This window comes from Heliconius melpomene, chromosome 9, assembly GCF_056956725.1.
Source record: "Heliconius melpomene rosina isolate 202511_hmr_F chromosome 9, ASM5695672v1, whole genome shotgun sequence".
Lineage (NCBI taxonomy): Eukaryota > Metazoa > Arthropoda > Insecta > Lepidoptera > Nymphalidae > Heliconius > Heliconius melpomene.
Window position 1 is genome coordinate 7,093,156 of NC_140397.1, and position 19,286 is coordinate 7,112,441.

The 19,286-nt window shown below is 33.4% G+C and overlaps 1 protein-coding gene across 5 annotated transcripts in view; it reads left to right on the forward strand.

The window, feature by feature from the left end:
• The window catches only part of Dys (Dystrophin), a 455,408-nt gene that overhangs the window by 31,763 nt on the left and 404,359 nt on the right, over positions 1-19,286 (forward strand). For 4 of the 5 annotated variants that reach the window (XM_085190316.1, XM_085190313.1, XM_085190314.1 and 1 more), the window contains exons 23-34: positions 30-155; positions 525-746; positions 5,832-6,461; positions 7,371-8,546; positions 8,787-9,032; positions 9,296-9,499; positions 9,900-10,373; positions 10,813-10,959; positions 11,198-11,364; positions 11,479-11,623; positions 12,053-12,219; positions 12,909-13,083. In XM_085190316.1, coding sequence (XP_085046442.1) covers positions 30-155; positions 525-746; positions 5,832-6,461; positions 7,371-8,546; positions 8,787-9,032; positions 9,296-9,499; positions 9,900-10,373; positions 10,813-10,959; positions 11,198-11,364; positions 11,479-11,623; positions 12,053-12,219; positions 12,909-13,083 — 3,879 coding nt within the window. The remainder of the gene's footprint in view (positions 1-29; positions 156-524; positions 747-5,831; positions 6,462-7,370; positions 8,547-8,786; positions 9,033-9,295; positions 9,500-9,899; positions 10,374-10,812; positions 10,960-11,197; positions 11,365-11,478; positions 11,624-12,052; positions 12,220-12,908; positions 13,084-19,286) is intronic. The other variant, XM_085190317.1, reaches the window with a different exon arrangement.

Here is a 19,286-nt window from a genome sequence, read left to right on the forward strand (position 1 = left end):
ATGAGCATTTATTTTCCATATTTATGTAGCTCGCAGCAGAATTCATAGCGCAACGTGGTATCCTTAAAGAGGTAGAGGAACAAGTACAAGCGTATAGAGACGCTGGTAAAATGGAGGCGGCCGACCGGTTGAGGGATCAGTTGCAATTGGCTGAGGTATGTCTAGTCTAGTGTTTTTGACATATTAATTGATATATAAATTCATATAATTACTATATATTGAGGTCTTCGTGACGCTGCGGTACTGCGTCTGGCTTTAAACGTTGTGGGTTCGAATCTCAACCCATGTATTATTTTATACTATGTATAAATATATATGTATGTATCAAATTGGGTGGAAAGAAGCTGGAGAGAATAAAAACAAATAATTTTTAGGATATTTCAAGTGCTATATTTTTTTATAACATGAATTTGTTCCATAAAAACTATTTATTACAATAATAGATTATTAAAAATATGCCACACAAAAACGTAAAAAATATATTCTATACATTATAAATCAATATCTCAATAAATCCCCAACAGCTCAACCTAAACAAAGCTGAACCACAATACATCGAACAAGAACCGACAGAAGACAAAGAGAACGACAAAGAAGAAGAGAGTGAAGAAGACGCCAGTTGCAGAATAGCGTCAAGATTAGAACGTGCTACCACCGCGCTGAGAGACGTGCAGGTGTCGGCCGCCGCCATGGCGCTGCGGGCGGTGGACCCCGACGCGGTGCGCGCGCAGCTGCGGGCCTGTCTGGTAAGTGAGGGAGAGAGAGTATATAAAAATATATATATTAGATTAATTTTTAATTTTGGGATTTTGGTAATACACAATGGGATTCATCTAAAAAGAGATTTATTTACTAGATCTTAACCTAATCCAAATATAAAAACCTTCATCAAAAATAAAACAATGTAACTGCTAACATAAAAAAAAAGAATCGACAATTAAATGTCCATGCTTACTAATATTAATTATATATTATAAATTCGAAAGTAACTCTGTCTGTCTGTCTGTCTGTCTTTTACGCAATCAGGCCCAAACCGCTAATTCTATTGTGATAAAATACACATATAGAGATACTTGAGGGTCTCGGGATGAACATAGGATACTTTTTTTCTCATATTTGTAATATTTTCGATATATATCAATATATTAAAATACTTATTAATTTGACATGCAATTTATTCCGCCATGTTTATAACAACCACCGTTGCTAAGCAACGATTTGCAAAGTTTGTTGTTTTAAGAAAACGTCACCCAAAGTGAGTTTGCTTAATGCATACATGGCGCGCGCCGATATAGATTTGTATACATTAACAAAAATTAGATGATTTCTATAATTTGATATTCATCCTTATGAAAATAAATATAATAGTCACTTTTAGCATTTAATCTAGATTGAAATTACTTTACTGTATAACATTCTAATAAATAATTAAGGAGATGTCACTGATTCCAAATGACCTAGCCTACGGGCGGCATAGTATGACCGACGCAACGCGCAAATGACTTTGATGGTTTTGTAAATTTTTATATATTTTCGAATTACTGTTAATTTTTATGTAATTATTTGCTGTTTATAATTAATTTATCTCAGTTCGGTTATCTATACCGATGTTATACACTTAAAATATCGTAATTTGAATCATTTCAGATTTTATTTAATATTGTTCGCAAAAATTATTAATCCTATCCTATATCTTATAAAACAAAGTCTCTTTTCGTGTCTGTCTGTTGTTTCTAACTCTTCTTCTTCTAAACCACCCAACGGATTTTGATGCGGTCTTCACCATTAAGTCGGGTGTTTTTCGTAGAAGGTTTATATATAGTTTATTATTTGTACATTCTTATGTAAATTAACATAAATACGATAAAGGTGCATAAAGTCCTACCCGTTGAGACTCTTTCGCGCATGCGCTGCTCTAATGGTAAGTACTACATGAAAAAAATGTACTGGAGTATTGTTCCTCTTAATAAGATCTACAAAAAAGTCCGCGAGAGCATATTCGTATCTTTTAAGAATAACGTGTAGTGATCATATTTCTGTCTAAAAATAATAATTTCAATATATTTTTTATTGTGAGGGATATTTTTCTATAATGGTATTAATCCTTATCCTTTAAAATACTTTATTAATTTTCTACGTTACACGAAGATAACATTTGCTTTTTACAATATTTCGAAATTGCGAATTGCGAATAGTTTTACAGAAAAACGCATTTAATTGTTGACACATCCCGCCGTTGACACATCAGCTGTATGTTATTCAAGTTTCACTTATCCCTTACTCTCAGCATATAAATAAGTACATTAGTTACGTTGGCCATTTAATGTAGACCAAAACTGTCTTTTACTGTTTTTCATTTTAATAAGTACTTCAGAAGTTGTTACAATATCAAAAAAATCCTTACTGCGAAACGGCTCGCCACTCGCCATGCGTCCACCGCGCCCGCCTGCCTTACACGCATCGGTGGTTCAGTGGTAGAATGCTCGCCTGCCACGCGGGCGGCCCGGATTCGATTCCCGGCCCATGCATTCTATTTAATTTTCCTCACAGGCAGCCACGTCGTGCTTGCTTTTCATCAGGGACAAAATACCCCCTTCAGCATTAACCACAAGCTCGAAAAAAAAAACCCGGCTGCCTCTATAGCAACGAAGATTTAGTTAGATGCATTTGCACGTATTGGATAATTGGAGTTGAATGTATTATTTAAGCGCGATATATTTGGTTTCACATTTTTGTAGTAGTTATTAGTGGGTAGGTTTTTGTTTATAATTTCTTCCGTTTAAAAATAGTCATTTAACTATCTAAAAATAGTCATTTAAATATATTTTAATAAGTACTTGAAAAGATTAGTAGCACAGATTTAAAACTACGGTACCTACTAAAAAATCCTTGTTGTGTAAAACAAGGAAAATCCTTATTGAAACTACAAAAATGCGGGTTGCATTAGGGTTTAATTAATTTTCACATTATCTTAAGTGCTTTGCAAACATACATTACATGAATAATCCAGTAGTTAAAGCGGGCGAAGCCGCAAGAGGGTCGCTAGTTTATTAATATAGAAAAATGTTTAGTACGCGCGCACGGCAAACTTTAGGTACTTTTTCTAATATGAAGAATTTCCTTTAGTTACTTTTACTTCTATTGTTTGTTCATTTCAGTTACTCAAATATTTTTTCTAATAATAAATCTCCACTTATTATTATTTTTTAACTTATTTTAATTATTTAGGCTTATATTTTCGCGGGTGTAGCCGCGTCCGGGCCCATTAGTTCTAAATAAAATATTAAAACTTAATAATTAATTTAAACATAGAACAAAGACACAATAGAGCAGAATAAAAAAAAATCACAATATTCATTCTCAATATATACAATTTTAATAATAATAATAAACATTCATATATTACGTACATAATTATTTTACTATGTAGTCTAAGTTTTATATTTGAACCTGCATTTTCTTGTTTCCTTTAAAATAAATTGTATACACTGCTACTGCAGCAACTAATATTAACTAGAAAGAAGAATGTATTACAAACATATAGATTACTTTAAATTTTCCCATATCCAATATCATTACGCTTCAATTCACTCTTAGACAAGTTGCGTTAACAGTGCCTCCATATATATTCTATAGTTGATAACAGTATTAATAATATGACAGTATATTTCATATATTTTATAGTTAATTATTTACTTTTTGGTTTTAAGTTAAGAATAAAAGTGAAATTAGTATCTACATTAAGTTAATTGTTAATTTTTAATTGTGATTCAAAATTTAAATTGTGTACATACATTTATGTATTTCGTAAAGAAGAATATCAGAAGTGAAGACAAGATGCCAGTAACGGTAGTTATTATTACATATTTATTGTTTATGTAGTTATATACAATTTTTGGTCATATAGGCAATCGTGATTGTACAGGTGGTAATTACTAATTGAATTTGCAATAAAATATGTTGTTTCCCCAGAGCTAGTAAATCATACGTTTTCATTGTATAAGAATTACAGTTCATTAATATATTGAAAAAAAGTTCTCTGAATCCAAAAAGGAACGAATTCAAATCTGGCTGTTTGTTTCTTTTTTGCAAAATTTTTATGTTTTTTCCAGAAAACAGGATTAATTATCAAATAAATAGAACAGTCCGTATTTTAAATTCTTGACTTTCACGTCGTATCCCGCAGAGCTGTTTTAAAAAAAACTCCGTTCCCCACATTCGGCCGAATTTTTTAAGTATTACTATACTATATTGAGTAATGGAACTCATCGCCACGCTTTCCCTAATTACCAGAATGAGGAAATGAAAATATTACATAATATTCATTCCCCGACGACCTTAAGAAGACAGCGGGAAACCGCTGGATTCAAAGGGCGCAGGACCGGACGGAGTGGCGAGCATTGGGGGAGGCCTATGTCCAGCAGTGGACCTTAAAAGGCTGATGGATGGATTCATTCCCCCGATTCTGAATTGAACCCACAACATCGCATTTAACCTCAAGCAGCCTCAAGTCAATATACGTTAAGTCAAATTATTCAAGTTCAACAAACTATGCTCCCAACGAGCTTTATAACTAGATTGTTTATGTGGAATTTGAAGGGATTCCTTGCTTTGATACTCGCATATACTTACTACGTAAATAATCGTTTGCGTTTCGTTAACTTAACATTAAAGATTAATTAACTATAAGCAGAATATATAAGAATTGGAGCTTCTCATAGCGCAAGGGCACACATGCGTGACTGTGAGCGTGATAGGATGGGTTCGATTCCCACTCAAGGAAATGAGATATTTATTGCGAGGACGCGTTAGTAACTTTATTAATCGCTTAACAGAATTAATATAAAAAAATATAAATTCCCTTATTAAAACTCCCTATTCTAAACTAACGCAGTCTGTTGACTAACTTCAATTAATCTAATCCCAATACATCGATCAGTTCAATAAACTATTGTATGTACGTACAGTGCTTTGTCGCGGTATCGCGTGCGGCTGTTAGTGCTGACGTTGAAAGGATTCTGTACTATTATACTTTGAGCTACGAATTTTGTATGTATGGAGGAGGTATAATAGAAATATTTGAAAAGTATTTTTACTATTAGGCGGAGGTTAAGTAGTGTTAAGAGATTCCATTTTCCAAGCACCGTCCAATTTTTGCGAATGTTGTGTGTTGAGCTGATAATCGAACCCACAGTCGTTACGTTTGCTGTTAACGTTTTACTGTCGAGCTACGATGATCTCTATTTAAAAAGTTCAAATGTTCATAATATATAAAATTATCTTTTTAATATTCTTTATATCTTCATTCAATATCGTGTATTATGCGTTTTAAGCTCGGAATGCAATGTAAGTAGTAAGTAGTGATATATTACTTGGTTTTGAAGATTCTTCATATTTTTTAAATACCCCAGAAAAAATAAAAACACACATTTATTAATTTAAATACAAACATTTATTAAAATTTTCTCATGCCTAATATAATTATATTAACAAACATTTTACCGACTATCGTAAACTCACCGTCACCCTATCCAAAACACCAAAATCATGAATAGTTTTATGCATGAATGTCGTAATCAGTGACGCGGCACAATAGATTTACGTTTGATTCACTTCCCTACGACTGACCCGCCTTGCATGCCGCTACTATCAGTTTACGAAGAGATGAGCTTTGATTCTTTCTATTTGTTGTTAGTGTTAGGCGTCACGTTGTTCAAGTGGCTTGTAAGGATATAACACAGTACAGCACTAAATACTTAACGAATTGTTAAAACAAATAAAAAAGTTATTTAAGTTAACAAATAATAAAGTAAATGGCGTTTTGCTTGCAGAGATTCTATCGCACGCTAAGCGAAATTAAATCTGAAGTAGAGTCGATCATAAAGACCGGAAGGAAAATGGTCGAAGAAAAATCTGTACCTGAACCACAAGAGTTTTCCAAGAAAATCGATATGCTCAAAGAGCTTTATAATAAGCTCGGTGCTCACGTCACAGAATCTAAGACTAAGTTAGAGACGGCTTTGTTAACGGCCCGTGAAATACAGAACGATCTACAATCGCTTACATCTTGGCTCCAGGGACTAGGAAATGTTGGCAAGCAGACTTTGGAGCTAGAAATGTCTCGCATGGAGGCGATTAAAGACAAATTAAACGCAAATTATCTAGAGTTCGCCAAGAGTTGTGATCCTGTGTACCTAGAAAGCTTACGTGAGCAAATTGACGATATCAACTCACGATGGGACAACCTCAAGCGGCATGGATTGGAAAAGAAAGAAACAGAAGTAGAAATCCTACAGAGATACTTGAATGATATTGATCAAGAGTTAGAAAGTCCAGAGACCATGTCGCACGCGAAACTGCGACTTCTAAAAACTGAAATCCGGTCTAAAGCCAGTGAAGTGGAATCCATGGACAATAAAGCCCTGATGAAGCAGTGGGAGCGCATTTTGGAGAAGATAACTGTGAGTATTTCAATTTATTATAGTAACTTATTGTCAAGCGACATCATTCGTGGTTGTAAATAATCAGATATGTCGAGTTTTGTATAATTTTTGTTATAATTTGCTTTTTTTACCGTCTAATGTACATAATATGTATGTAATTTTAAAGTTGCAATAGTATAAATTAAAAAAATAACTACATAGAATAAAATATTTTGAATTTGTTAGGGAATAAATTATTGATTCTTATAAAAAAAACACATTTTATATATATTTTCATTTTGATAATGACATGATTGTGTATATGGAAGCTTAATTTTGGTTAAAATCTAAAATTCGATATATCTGTACAAATACATTTGAGTTGCTATTGCTTAATGTTTGGTAAACTCATATTTTTATTTTTTCCTGTCGTTTGTTGTTTCTGTAATAAGTTCCTCATATTTTGCTTGTTTTGATCACTGTTTATACACGGGAGCACGTAGCCGCTTCTTCGATCGCGTTATTACTATTGTGTACAGCGATGTTTCAGCCTGAGTGTGTGTGAAATATTTAATAAATAACAAAGCGTACTTACGAAGTTTGTTGTGTTCTTTCCATTTTTAACATAAATATGAAACACTACAATACGAGAGTTATTTCATTGGTTTTCTCACTTGTAATTATATTACACGTGTAAATAAGTGGAATGGTGCTGGTGTGGATTGTGCGGTGTAAAAATGCTTATATCACGGCGTCAAACCATTACATCACTGCGTAAGGATTCACTTGGATTCATGCTTTCACCATACGATGCTTTGGGACTTATGTATAAGATCATATTCATACAGGACTGGAAAAACTAAATCTGACTAATATATAAATAATACATGTGTGCCTTAACATATTAACGTTAGTAAACAGTAAGTATAAGACGGGTTCTGCTTGCAGGCCGCTCAAAATAACGGTGATAAAGAGTCAACATCATTCGAATATGAAAATGTAACTGATACTATTAAACGACGTTTAGAAAGTCCAATTAATTCACCAGATACTGAAAGGCCTGAATTTAAAAAGTCTAAAATACCTCTTGCATTAAAAAGTCCTGTGCCTATAAAAAAAGAGATAAAAGAAAGTGGTAATAGAAGTAGGGGTTCTTCATTAGAGAGAAGAAAAAAGAAAGATGACAGTCCTATGACTGATAGTATATCAAGTACAATGTCGACAGATTCTATAGAAAGATCTATTTCTATAATGGGGTCTGTACCTACAACGCCAGAAACTCCACGGAAAGATAGTAGTACTTTTAATTTACTAAAGGACAGTGACTTATTTACTCAAATCTCAAGAAACAAAATTGAACCCAAGTCACCCGCGCCTCAGGCTATTTCATCAAAATTAGATCCGTGTCATGTAGTAGCGGTAACGGAACATGAAATTGTTAAATCTACTGTCAGTCCTATAGAACCAATGGAAATTTATCCTTCAGATACAGTAGAAACTGTTGTTGAATTCATTCCTCAAACGGTAGAGACTGTCGAAATAATTGATGACACTGAAGGTGAGTCGATAGGGGATTCAGACGACGAAACAGACGAAACGACATCGTCAGTGGACTTAGGCTCTGAACCCAAAACGTTTGTCGTAGAAGTAAAGACGTTTGAACAGAGAATGAAACCTACACTAGGAATATTGAAGCGCAGAAGTGGTCCGAGCGAAGAAAGGCCAAAAATTTTGAAAGTAACTATGGACGTTCCGGATCTCATACCAGAAAAAGATCAAGATGTATCTATGCATACACCACCGCCTACGCCTTTAGAGGGTACAGAAGCTGTGGAATGTCCTTTACTCTATGACATAGCAGTAAGACAAAAAGTTAATCAAAATTTATTGAACGATGAATTAAATGAGTATTTGATTTTGGACGATGTGCCCAAAGATCAAGCTTCGTTACCAGAACCGTCTGCAACAGAATCTTTAGCTAATGATACTCCCACGGATTTAGTTGAAATTAAATTGGAGAAAGAAAACCAAGATGTGGAGAAATCTTTACAAGAACTGTCGCAAAATAAAGCATCAACCAGCGAAGAAGAAGTTATTTACACAGAAGTTGAAGATTCACCACAGGTATAAGATTAAAATTTACATAAAAATAGCTACCTTTTTTTAAGAATATTGATTTTCATAAATAAAAATATATTTTAACTAGGACTATTGTTTATTAAATACAAATAATTTCAGTCTTTCATTAAATCAAAAGTTATTTTTACATTTCTCGACTACATTAACAAATTAAAATAATATAAAAACGCTCCTCTCAAAAATACATTTAAAGTAACCAATATAACATCCATATTCAACTTATAGGTCCGTCTCTCATCATCGGAATTCGACGTAAAAGAACCACTCTCTACATCAACTCCCATTAGAGAAGACAGAAGAAAACAAGTACAAGTAGTCGCAATGTCTCCTAAATCCCAAGACGAGGATGAATCTCCGTCACCGAAACATAAAACATTATCGAGTCCACTATTCAGTTTTAAATCGCAATTGTCCATGAAAGAGAGGAAAATGTCGAATGAAAAGTACCAACGCACTGATGATTACGCTCAGGTAATTGTTTAATTAATAAGTTTTCAATTCGAGAGGAGAATAAAGTGTACTTACACTAAGTTCTCTCTAATTATGCTGCTATAGAAATAAATCTTTAAAATTTCTTACAATTACTATCCTATACATATACTAATCCTATACATATAAATAAAAAGTAATCAAAGTTTCAAAGTTGTCACTTCTATTATTGAAAAAGAAAAATAAACTATTTAATACATAAATATCATTAAATTAAATTAATAATTTTTAACAATAAAAAACAGGTATCAGAGATAACAGAAAGCTCCCCAGAAGATGATACATATGACTCCACAACTTCAGAGCTAAAACGTCGTTTTCCCAAAGCGTGTGATAAAGAATTAGAAGAGTTTGAAATGGAAGCTGAACGTATGGCGCGGAGGATGCACGTTATGTTGTTGACTGTGGGTGGGGTAGCCAGTGAAAGGGACCCTGCTAAACGATTGGAGGTAGTTTTTTTGAATGTTGATATTGTTTTAATTAGATTACAATATATTCATTTGATGATCCTTGTAATAATGCAAATTATTTGAGTAGAGAATATTTAAAATTTGCATTGTTATATTAGATTGTATTGTAATAAGTCTGGCTGAAAATGTGTTTGCTGCGCTTCGATTGCAGGGAAATTCTAAACTATGATAAACTTTTTGTTTCGTATGGTTAAACAAAACGCTGCGATAGGTTCTGTTACTGTATACAATGTCTAATATTGTTATCAGAATATGATTCTGATCTGATCTGATCTTTGAACATACAATACGTTATATTAAATCTTATGTATTAAGATTAAAACAAGTAATAAAAAGCATATTTTTTTCCTTTTCGAATCATCGATCAATTATATTACAGATACTAAAGAATCAACTTGGAGCTGTGGCACCAGACGCAGCCGCCCTCATATCTCGTGGAGATAGCCTCGTCTACGCAAAACATAAAGATAATCCACAACTAGCAGATTACTTACAAACACATTTCCAAGATAAACTAAGAAATAAATGGTCAATAGTCATGTCTGAAATAGAAACGAAACGCAACGCTGCGCTAAAAGCAGAAGACGATATCAAAGAATTGAACACATTAATAGAAAGCATGCAGAAATGGAGTAAAGATTCTGAAGCTAAGATCAAAAATGGTGGAGATAAAATGAAAGAAGAATTGGTTGATAGAGAGAACGATGTGGATAGGATTCAGGATTTGTGCAGGGAATTGAGAGTGCAAAGGGTAGCTTTTCCCGAAAAACCCGCTAATGATGTGGCCGCCGTGTTTAACAGGATACGAGATGCGTATGAAGCGAGTATACCCAAAAAGGATAGGAAGAAAATGGTATGATGTTATTTATGTTTTTGGGATATTCAAGAAGTCACTGTGTCGGTTTATAGTAGTTGTGAGTTTGATTTTTAGAAAGTGATTGTTTTTTTAATATTAAAATTTTTGTTCTGGTGAGATAAAATTTGGCATTGGATTGGCCACTTAACTGCAACTTAACACACAATATTTTAAATTGTAATGATAAATAAAGAATGGAGTGTCTTGCTATAATGTGGGACACAATGGGACGCTAAGAGTTGCTTGGGTTATGATAGTTTTTTGGTTAATGTTCTTATTTTCTAACATAGCTGTCAGGAATACTAAAAAAACAATTGGAGATACATAACCCTAGCAGCATTTTAAAATTTCTCAATAAAATATCCGGGTAAAAGATAAAAGTTATGTTTAATACCTATATTTTAAAACTGATACTCATATATTTTATCCCCTACAGCAAGAAAGCGTGGAAGTCCGCAACGATTTCGTAACCCGCGCCAACAGAGCGCGTGAGGCGGTCGCGACCACGCACACGCTGTTGCGGTCGCCGCCGCTTAGCGGCAGGGACTATGACGAGTTCCCCATGCAGGAGGATGTATTGGTGGTGAGTGCAGTGGGACCGTCGTGGCCGATCTGAACTTAGCTGGAGATGTCTATGTCTATATTGTATTTTTTCTTGCTTTTGGTTGTTTTCTACCTGATTATTCATTTATCTACTACTCCCGCTCTGATAGATGAAGCGTGGTGTGGAATTTTCTCTACTCAACTCTCAATTAAGAACAATTATTATCTTTGTTAATGTATGAATAACAACTTTCAATGTCACATTTTTTATGAAACAGAGAATAAAAGCATCACTGGAAGAAGTACAAACCAGTGTGGAAGAAATAGAAAATTCCTATACGTTTGCCTCCCGCAAGACAGCTAGTGACCAAGTGAAGAGACTTAGAGATAAATTGAGAGTGGAGTGGAATTCGCTCAAGGAAGCTTACAAGGAAAGACATGAGAGGTTAGTATGGTTCCAACTGCGGCGTTGAGTGACGTTACTCAACTTTATTAATCAGTTTTTGGGGTTCCGCAATCCCAGAAATTAGAAAAATATTTAATTTATCTTTTTCTCTAGGTGGTCCCGCTGTCAGGCATCGTGGGCATCGCTCTACGCGTCTCTAGAGAAGGGCGGCGAGGCTCTCGACAGTCTAGAGAGAGAATTAGATGACATTGCCAATGAGAAATTGTCCGTGCAACAACTCGACGAATTGGAGAAACAGGTATTGTGGTTTTTCGTAAACTATTTTTTTAATATTTTTTTTGTACGAATTAATTTAAAAATTAGTTACCTTAAACGAAATGAAGTTTACTTACGTATTCAATATAAACAGATTTTTTATTGTGTATTTTAAAATGGACCCGGGGATCAACATCGGATCCAGCTCTTACTATTAGATACGATTTACTACTATTACACATTGTCATGTTTATATCAATCTCTATTGTTATATTATTTTTTTTATTGTAATATAACAATAGAGATTGACTTTTGTATTAATATTAAAATCTTGTAAAATTCCTCCTTGTAAAATTGAAATCTCAGGAAAACTATTGGTTCGAGTTTTTTTTATTAGATATTCTATTAAAGCTTCACGATATATTGCATTTCTCAATCAACAACTAGTATAATAATAATAACAACCCGCCAGATAAAAGTCCGTCAACGCGAAGCCAACGAGATCTCCGCGTCGGGCCGCACAGTGGTGCGCGCGTGCGGCGGCGCGCTCGCCACCGCCGTGCGCGACCAGCTCGACGCGCACCAGCTGCGCGTCAAGCGAGTGGCGCGCGCGGTTGCAAACGCGAGGCTGAACGCTGTGTAAGTACTATTATTTACTTACTAATACTAAATACTTTATTATTATTAGTAACTAGCGGCCCGTCCGCGGCTTCGCCTGCGTGAACTACGTTATTATTAATTTCTGTCTCCATGAGTACCTACGTCCTATAAGTGACGTCCATGCAAAATTTAAGACTCCTAGCATTTGTAGTAACGAAGTTTCATACAAACTTTCGACCCCAAAAACAACCCCTTAAAAATCCAATATTGCAAATTCCCGTCTTAGCGAGCACCTACGTCCTATTAGTAACTCCTATGCAAAATTTGAGATTCCTAGCACTTGTAGTTTCTGAGATTTCGTGATGAGTGAGTGACCTTTCGATTTTATATATATAGATTACTGTATAGAAATATATAGGAAGGTCTGTGTGTGTTTGTTTCGTTGGGTGAATTTGATGGAAAGTGGGGAATAGAGTGTTTTAATATTAGGTTCTTAGAATCTCCTGCCTCTCTCTCTCTTGAAATCCTCTGCCTACCGTGCTCTATGTGTAAGGAGCAATGAAAAAAGCAAGTAATTATGCTTTTTACATTCAGGTAGGCAGAGGGTGAATTGGGGAATCTCAACGCCCCGCTCTTTACAGTCACAGGCATTATATTAATATTAACATAAAAAAACCATGGTTAGACTAAATAACTAACTAACATTTTTTTTAATATCATTCCCACAGATCAGAATTAGAAAAACAAAAATCAAACACAGCACTAAATGTCACAAAAACCGAGAAACATCAAGAATCAATGGAAGCCTCAGACGTACTACGTAGTGTACGTGAGCTGTTGCTGACGACCAGCGCCAACCCCTCGGACCATACCAGCTTGTCGATACGGCTGAGCCTGGTTAAGGTAGGTTACTTTCACGCTGTATGCCGCATATAGCAGGTTACGCAGTGGGATCAGTTTCACGCACTGCAACCTGCAACCATTTTTTTATAATTGTTACCTTGCACGCCCTTCTATTTATAAAATGTACATTCAAATGTGACTATGAGAATTTATTAGTTATCCGAGTTATACTTATATATTTATTTTAATAGTTAAAATATAAAAAAAGTCTATAATTAAAATAAATATTTAAAAATGCTTCAAAATCGATATTTAAAAAATATATATTATAAAATATATCCCACTGTAGACTTTGGTCAAAATCAGTACACGAATTAATAAGAGCAATCTGAAACCCATACTGTTACAGTTCACCATCGACTTTGGCCATACGCCAATTTTAAAAACAATCAAAAATCACCTTTATTCTTATATTACATAAAGCTTATTTAAATTTTAACTATAATTTTAACTTTTAACATCCGTTCATACTAATTTAATTCTTATTTCTATAAATATAGTGTTTATTTTAGTTATTTTTTGTGGACCCTTCCCTTTATATCTAAACGTATTGTTCTGTTTGAGACTACCCTCATTACTCCTAAACTTTGTCAATTGACTAGACGTAGTATTTTATGTTTTTTTGTCTATCATATGTCATTCCAATGTGTGCTTTGTTTTGAGTGATTTATTTTACACGGCATATCCCGCAGTATCACGGTGTATCAGCAGAGTAGGTAGAGGGTACCTCCGTTCTCCACGGAATGTCTAATTTTCAATACTTTGCGTTTTCAATACTCAACGCCGCAAAGTAAAAAATAGAAAATAATTCATTCACCCGAATGTGAGTCGAACTCACAACTGTCTTACAGCCAAGCGCCGTGGCGCTGTACCACGATGGCCACTAACACCTATATATAAAAAATATGTTAGTACTTATATGTTAGTCTTATAAATATAAATCAACATAAATTTCAAAAACAACATAAACCATAAACTTTATTCCCGATTCAAAAGGCGAAAGTAAACAAAATCAAATTGAAACAAAATATTCGAGATGGTAGCGGAAGTGAGACGCCGGCGGAAGTTGTAGCCATCACGTTTATACAGATTTGACTTGCTTATTTACACATTGTGTTAATTTAAAGGCTTATGAAAAGGAGAAAAGGATCAATTAAATTTGGCTTTTTATCGATTTAAATGGTTCAGTGAAGTCAAACTGAGGAAATCTTATTTTGTTATTACTTAAAGCTCAATTTATGAATGAAAACGGCATCTCAAGATCGATCTCAGACTTGAGAGCGGTTTATAAATAAGTAGATTTAAATGGATATACTCCTTTGTATAGCTTTGTATATGCTCTATAGTAAATAATATTATTATTAAACAATAATACGAATACTTGTACGAATTTAATATTATGTTTTACTTTGTTAAACAAACTAGCCTATTCAGGGATTTTCATTATATTAAATAGATCCGATTTGGGGCTGTCGTGGCCCAGTTGTACAAGGGTGTGACTGTAACGTGACTGATGTGGATTCGATGCTTCGAAGAAAAGAATGATTTTAAATAGATCTGATTAATATTGATAATAGTGAAAGGACCAGTTTCCTGCTATCTACTTAGGTAATGGAAAAAAAATACGTTAACTTGAATTATTATCCTTATAATAAAGACATATGTATCTATATATAGATATATCTAGATGCTAAACCATACTTGGTAAGATATCTTCCTTAGACACGAATATCAAAAATCATTTCCAATAAAAAAGTACCATAAAACATAATAGAATCGTCCTCAGAAGTGGTCTGACATTAAGCCACAAGAAATTTATCATTTGGGACGTGAATCAGCAACTTTCTGAGTGTCTTTAGTTATCCATGAATGACGAAGGTAATATCGATCGTTAGTGCCTGAGGTCTTGGTGTTTACGGTTTCTCACCTGGAAAGTGTTGAGTCAATTGTAAATTTATATTATTATCATAAAACTGTAGAGTTTGTTTGTTCTAAGGCACTAATCTCAGGAACTACGGGTTTGAATTTAAAATCTGTTTTTGTTTTGGATATAATATTTATCTAGGAATGGTATAGAATAGAATATATTACATCACTGTTACTAGTTTCTAGAATTACCACCTGCACATAAAATGTGTGAATATACAACGTCACATATACCCTGGGATCCGGCCGTTGAATCCTGCATATACGAGTTTTCTTAATTAAACCTATATTAATGAATAATACATGATTAGTAGAACAGATTACACCTGGGTTGCCTGGAAGAATCCTGCCGCAATCACCTTTAATTACATTTTTTCGTAACTCGTTTTTGGAGAAAATTGCACCAATACGTTTTTTATATGAATCGCACATCATTTGAAAGATAATCCCATAAGGAATTGGAAAATTAAGGGTTGCCAGCTCTCAGTCTGCCGCAAGTCTAGGGTTGCCTGGTTTAAACATGTCACTAAATGTTAATAATTTGCACTCATGTGTTTTTTTAATGAATTATACATCAAATTAAAGCTTATTTTTTTCTGAACACTATAAAACAGGGTTGCCTGGAAAATTCCTGCCGCAAACAGGGGTTGCCAGCGTTTGAAATATTTTATTCCGGTTCCGTTTGACTATGAGAATAGACGATGAAATGCGCAGTCTGCCTTATGTTTTAATGTAAAATATTATATAATAGAAGGTCAATCTTAAAATCAATGTTTATTCTAATTGTTCAACTGTTAAATGATGATTTTAATCATATTAAGTACACGCAGAAAACTATTTAAAGATCATGGGGCAGAAGAAATCATCCTTATTTTTAAAGTAAAATAATGAATCTATAATATTGAGTCTTTGCAAAATCTATTTTCTAAATACTAATATTTATTTATTAATTTAAATTACCATTTTGAAACAATTAAATTATCTAGTTAAATAAATGTTTACAAATATTGATCTACTATAAACTATTAATATATATACATATACATCATGTTCCCTTAATATAATGAAGGGTGACCATTATTGCGGATATTTTTTTTATTAATTATATTGAAAAATACATTTCAATGAACTCTCTCTCTTCGTCCTCTACTTGTTTGATTTGACAAGGCTTGCCGCAATTTTTTTTTTCTCACGCAATTTTTAATAATTTGCATAGGAAAGAAATATATATAATAGAATTATAATAAACAAAACTAAGTTAGCAAAATAATTCGAAGAAAATCCGACAGTAATGCCGACTAATAAACGCTATTTACGGTTTATGACCAAGAGTCGGCAAATATCAATTAGTTGGCTATTTTTTACTATAGATAAACATTTTGCGGCGCGATACAAAGCAAACCAAATGCAATAATATTATTTTCGAAGATGTATTGTTTCTAAATGCAATAAAAGTGCAGATGGCCAAATGAGTTGTTTTTGAGCATATTACTTAGTTACTTACCTTTCGTTTTGGAGTAAAGACGTTTTTACTTGACAAAAATGAAGATGTGTTTTTTGTGCGGCAGGAGTGAAAATGTGATAGAATTTAACAAGGAATCTCTCCAAAAGTGTAAAATTATGTTATTGTTTCGCCAAAAAATGAATTTTAAATACAGTGACATTTTTTTAAATAGTGACACAATGCACAGTTATCATTTACAGTATTACAAAAAGTTCTTTGTTTTAAAACAAAAATATAAAGAAGTATTTTTTAATTATTTTCTAATGCAAAACGTAAGTATACTTTAATATTTAATATTATATAGTTTAATAAAATGTAGACAATTGTGGCCGTGGGAGTTGCCTCAGTTTTGATTATACTAAGTTAGGGACGTTAGTGAGTGATTACGCTTTATTATAATTATAAGAACAATTCTTTCAGACCTAAATACCTTAAAAACTATCAGCATAGACGGAGAAGTTCTTGCTAGCGACATTTTTTAATCTATATTTTTTAATAGTTTTTATTAGTTGAATAGTTTTCATTTACTTTGCAAAAACGTAAATATTCGTACCAAAAAGATGGGCGCCATAGTTTTTTCTACGGATACGGACGGCGTTGTCAAATCAAACAAGCAGAGGGCGAAGAGAGAGAGAGAGAGATTGTTTATTGAAATGTAATTTTCCACATTCAAAAAATATCCGCGATAATTGTCACCTCTCATTATATTAAGGAAACATGTTGTAATTAATACCTTATAGTAGATCGATATTTGTAAACATTTACTTAATTAAATAATTTAGTTGTTTTAAATAACCCTTTTATTTAACTAAATATTATTATTTATAAAATAAATTTTGCGAAGACTCAATATTATGAATTATTATTTTACTTGAAAAATAAGAATGATTTCATCTTTAAATAGTTTTCTGCGTGTACTTAATATGATTAAAATCATCATTTAACAGTTGAACAATTAGAATAAATATTGATTTTAAGATTGACCTTCTATTATATAATATTTTACTTTAAAACATAAGGCAGACTGCGCATTTCATCGTCTATTCTCATAGTCAAACGGAACCGGAATAAAATATTTCAAACGCTGGCAACCCCTGTTTGCGGCAGGAATTTTCCAGGCAACCCTGTTTTATAGTGTTCAGAAAAAAATAAGCTTTAATTTGATGTATAATTCATTAAAAAAACACATGAGTGCAAATTATTAACATTTAGTGACATGTTTAAACCAGGCAACCCTAGACTTGCGGCAGACTGAGAGCTGGCAACCCTTAATTTTCCAATTCCTTATGGGATTATCTTTCAAATGATGTGCGATTCATATAAAAAACGTATTGGTGCAATTTTCTCCAAAAACGTGTTACGAAAAAATGTAATTAAAGGTGATTGCGGCAGGATTCTTCCAGGCAACCCAGGTGTAATCTGTTCTACTAATCATGTATTATTCATTAATATAGGTTTAATTAAGAAAACTCGTATATGCAGGATTCAACGGCCGGATCCCAGTCTAATACAATACAATACGCGGGCGAAGCCGTGGGTTAGTCTAAAAAAAATACTTTATGTGAGGTTAAACTGCTTCGTTTATTACTTTTGTATGTAAAACAATCATATTTAAGTTTTTGACGTATAACTATGGAATTAAATATTTTGTAAAAGTTGTAGATTTTGTTTAGTTACTATAACTAACTAATTTACCATTATTTGTTTTAAATATACCTGTAATATACTAAGAATTGAATATTTAAAAGGTAAAATTTGATGTTTCACATTGAAACGCTGTAGTTTTTCCCGTGATTACATGCCTCATTCATCCGTCTGAGCTCCTCCCACGGGACGGTTGCTGCCCAGGAAGTTATTTCGACCTAGGAAATTGTGTTTTTTAAATACTAGATTGAATTTTTAGAATGTTTTGAAATTTTTGGTTTTATGATTTTTTCTTGTATAAGTCTAGGCGTTGACTTCAGTCATTCTTGGCTTTCGGAAAATGGTTGGCACTAAAAGTAGAGAATTGAGGTCTTAACACTAGGTTCTCCATATCTTCTACCGTGTGCTACAATAGCGTAATAGCAATAGGTGAAAAATAAATATTTTAGTAAATAAATAAAATAAATGTGTGTGTTTTCATATTTTCGTGCCGCTCTTTAATCTTGTTCTTACTTTAAAGCTATAATACACTCAATACAATCCCTAATATAGCAGGGTAGGCCGAATCCGCCGAATTCTGGAGTCATTGGGTGTTGAGTGGCGAAACTCAACGCTGCGCTTTGCCTCGACACCACAGTGAAGAAAATATTAAATATTTCCTTTCCTCAAATGGAAATCGAACCCACAATCTGTCACACTTACAGTGACACGCCTCTGCACCTGTGCCACGACTGTCCACAAATAGCAAGTCATTAGTTCGCTATTATATCAATAAATTGCACACTACGCACACGTAAAACTAAAGAATGTGAATAAAATGCTCAAAATAGAAGTTTTATTTCTGTCGTGTCGTTCCCTAGCTATAGCGTATACGGTACAGTGACATCTGTACTCTAGTGGGATTAAAAAGGCATTACCCGTGAGGCCTAAACGACCTCACCTTTGGTACTAACCTCGAAACGGTTTATGGTTTCTTTATTTTGTAGATGTATGTGGTTTTAGAGATTTTTTGGACTTTTGTTTGTTAAATAGAAATTGTGTATTTTTGTAGTAGTTTAAGGTGTTCTTCAAGTAATTTTAAATCTGCAAAATATTACAATAAAAAATGAAACATTAAATGTGTGATGTT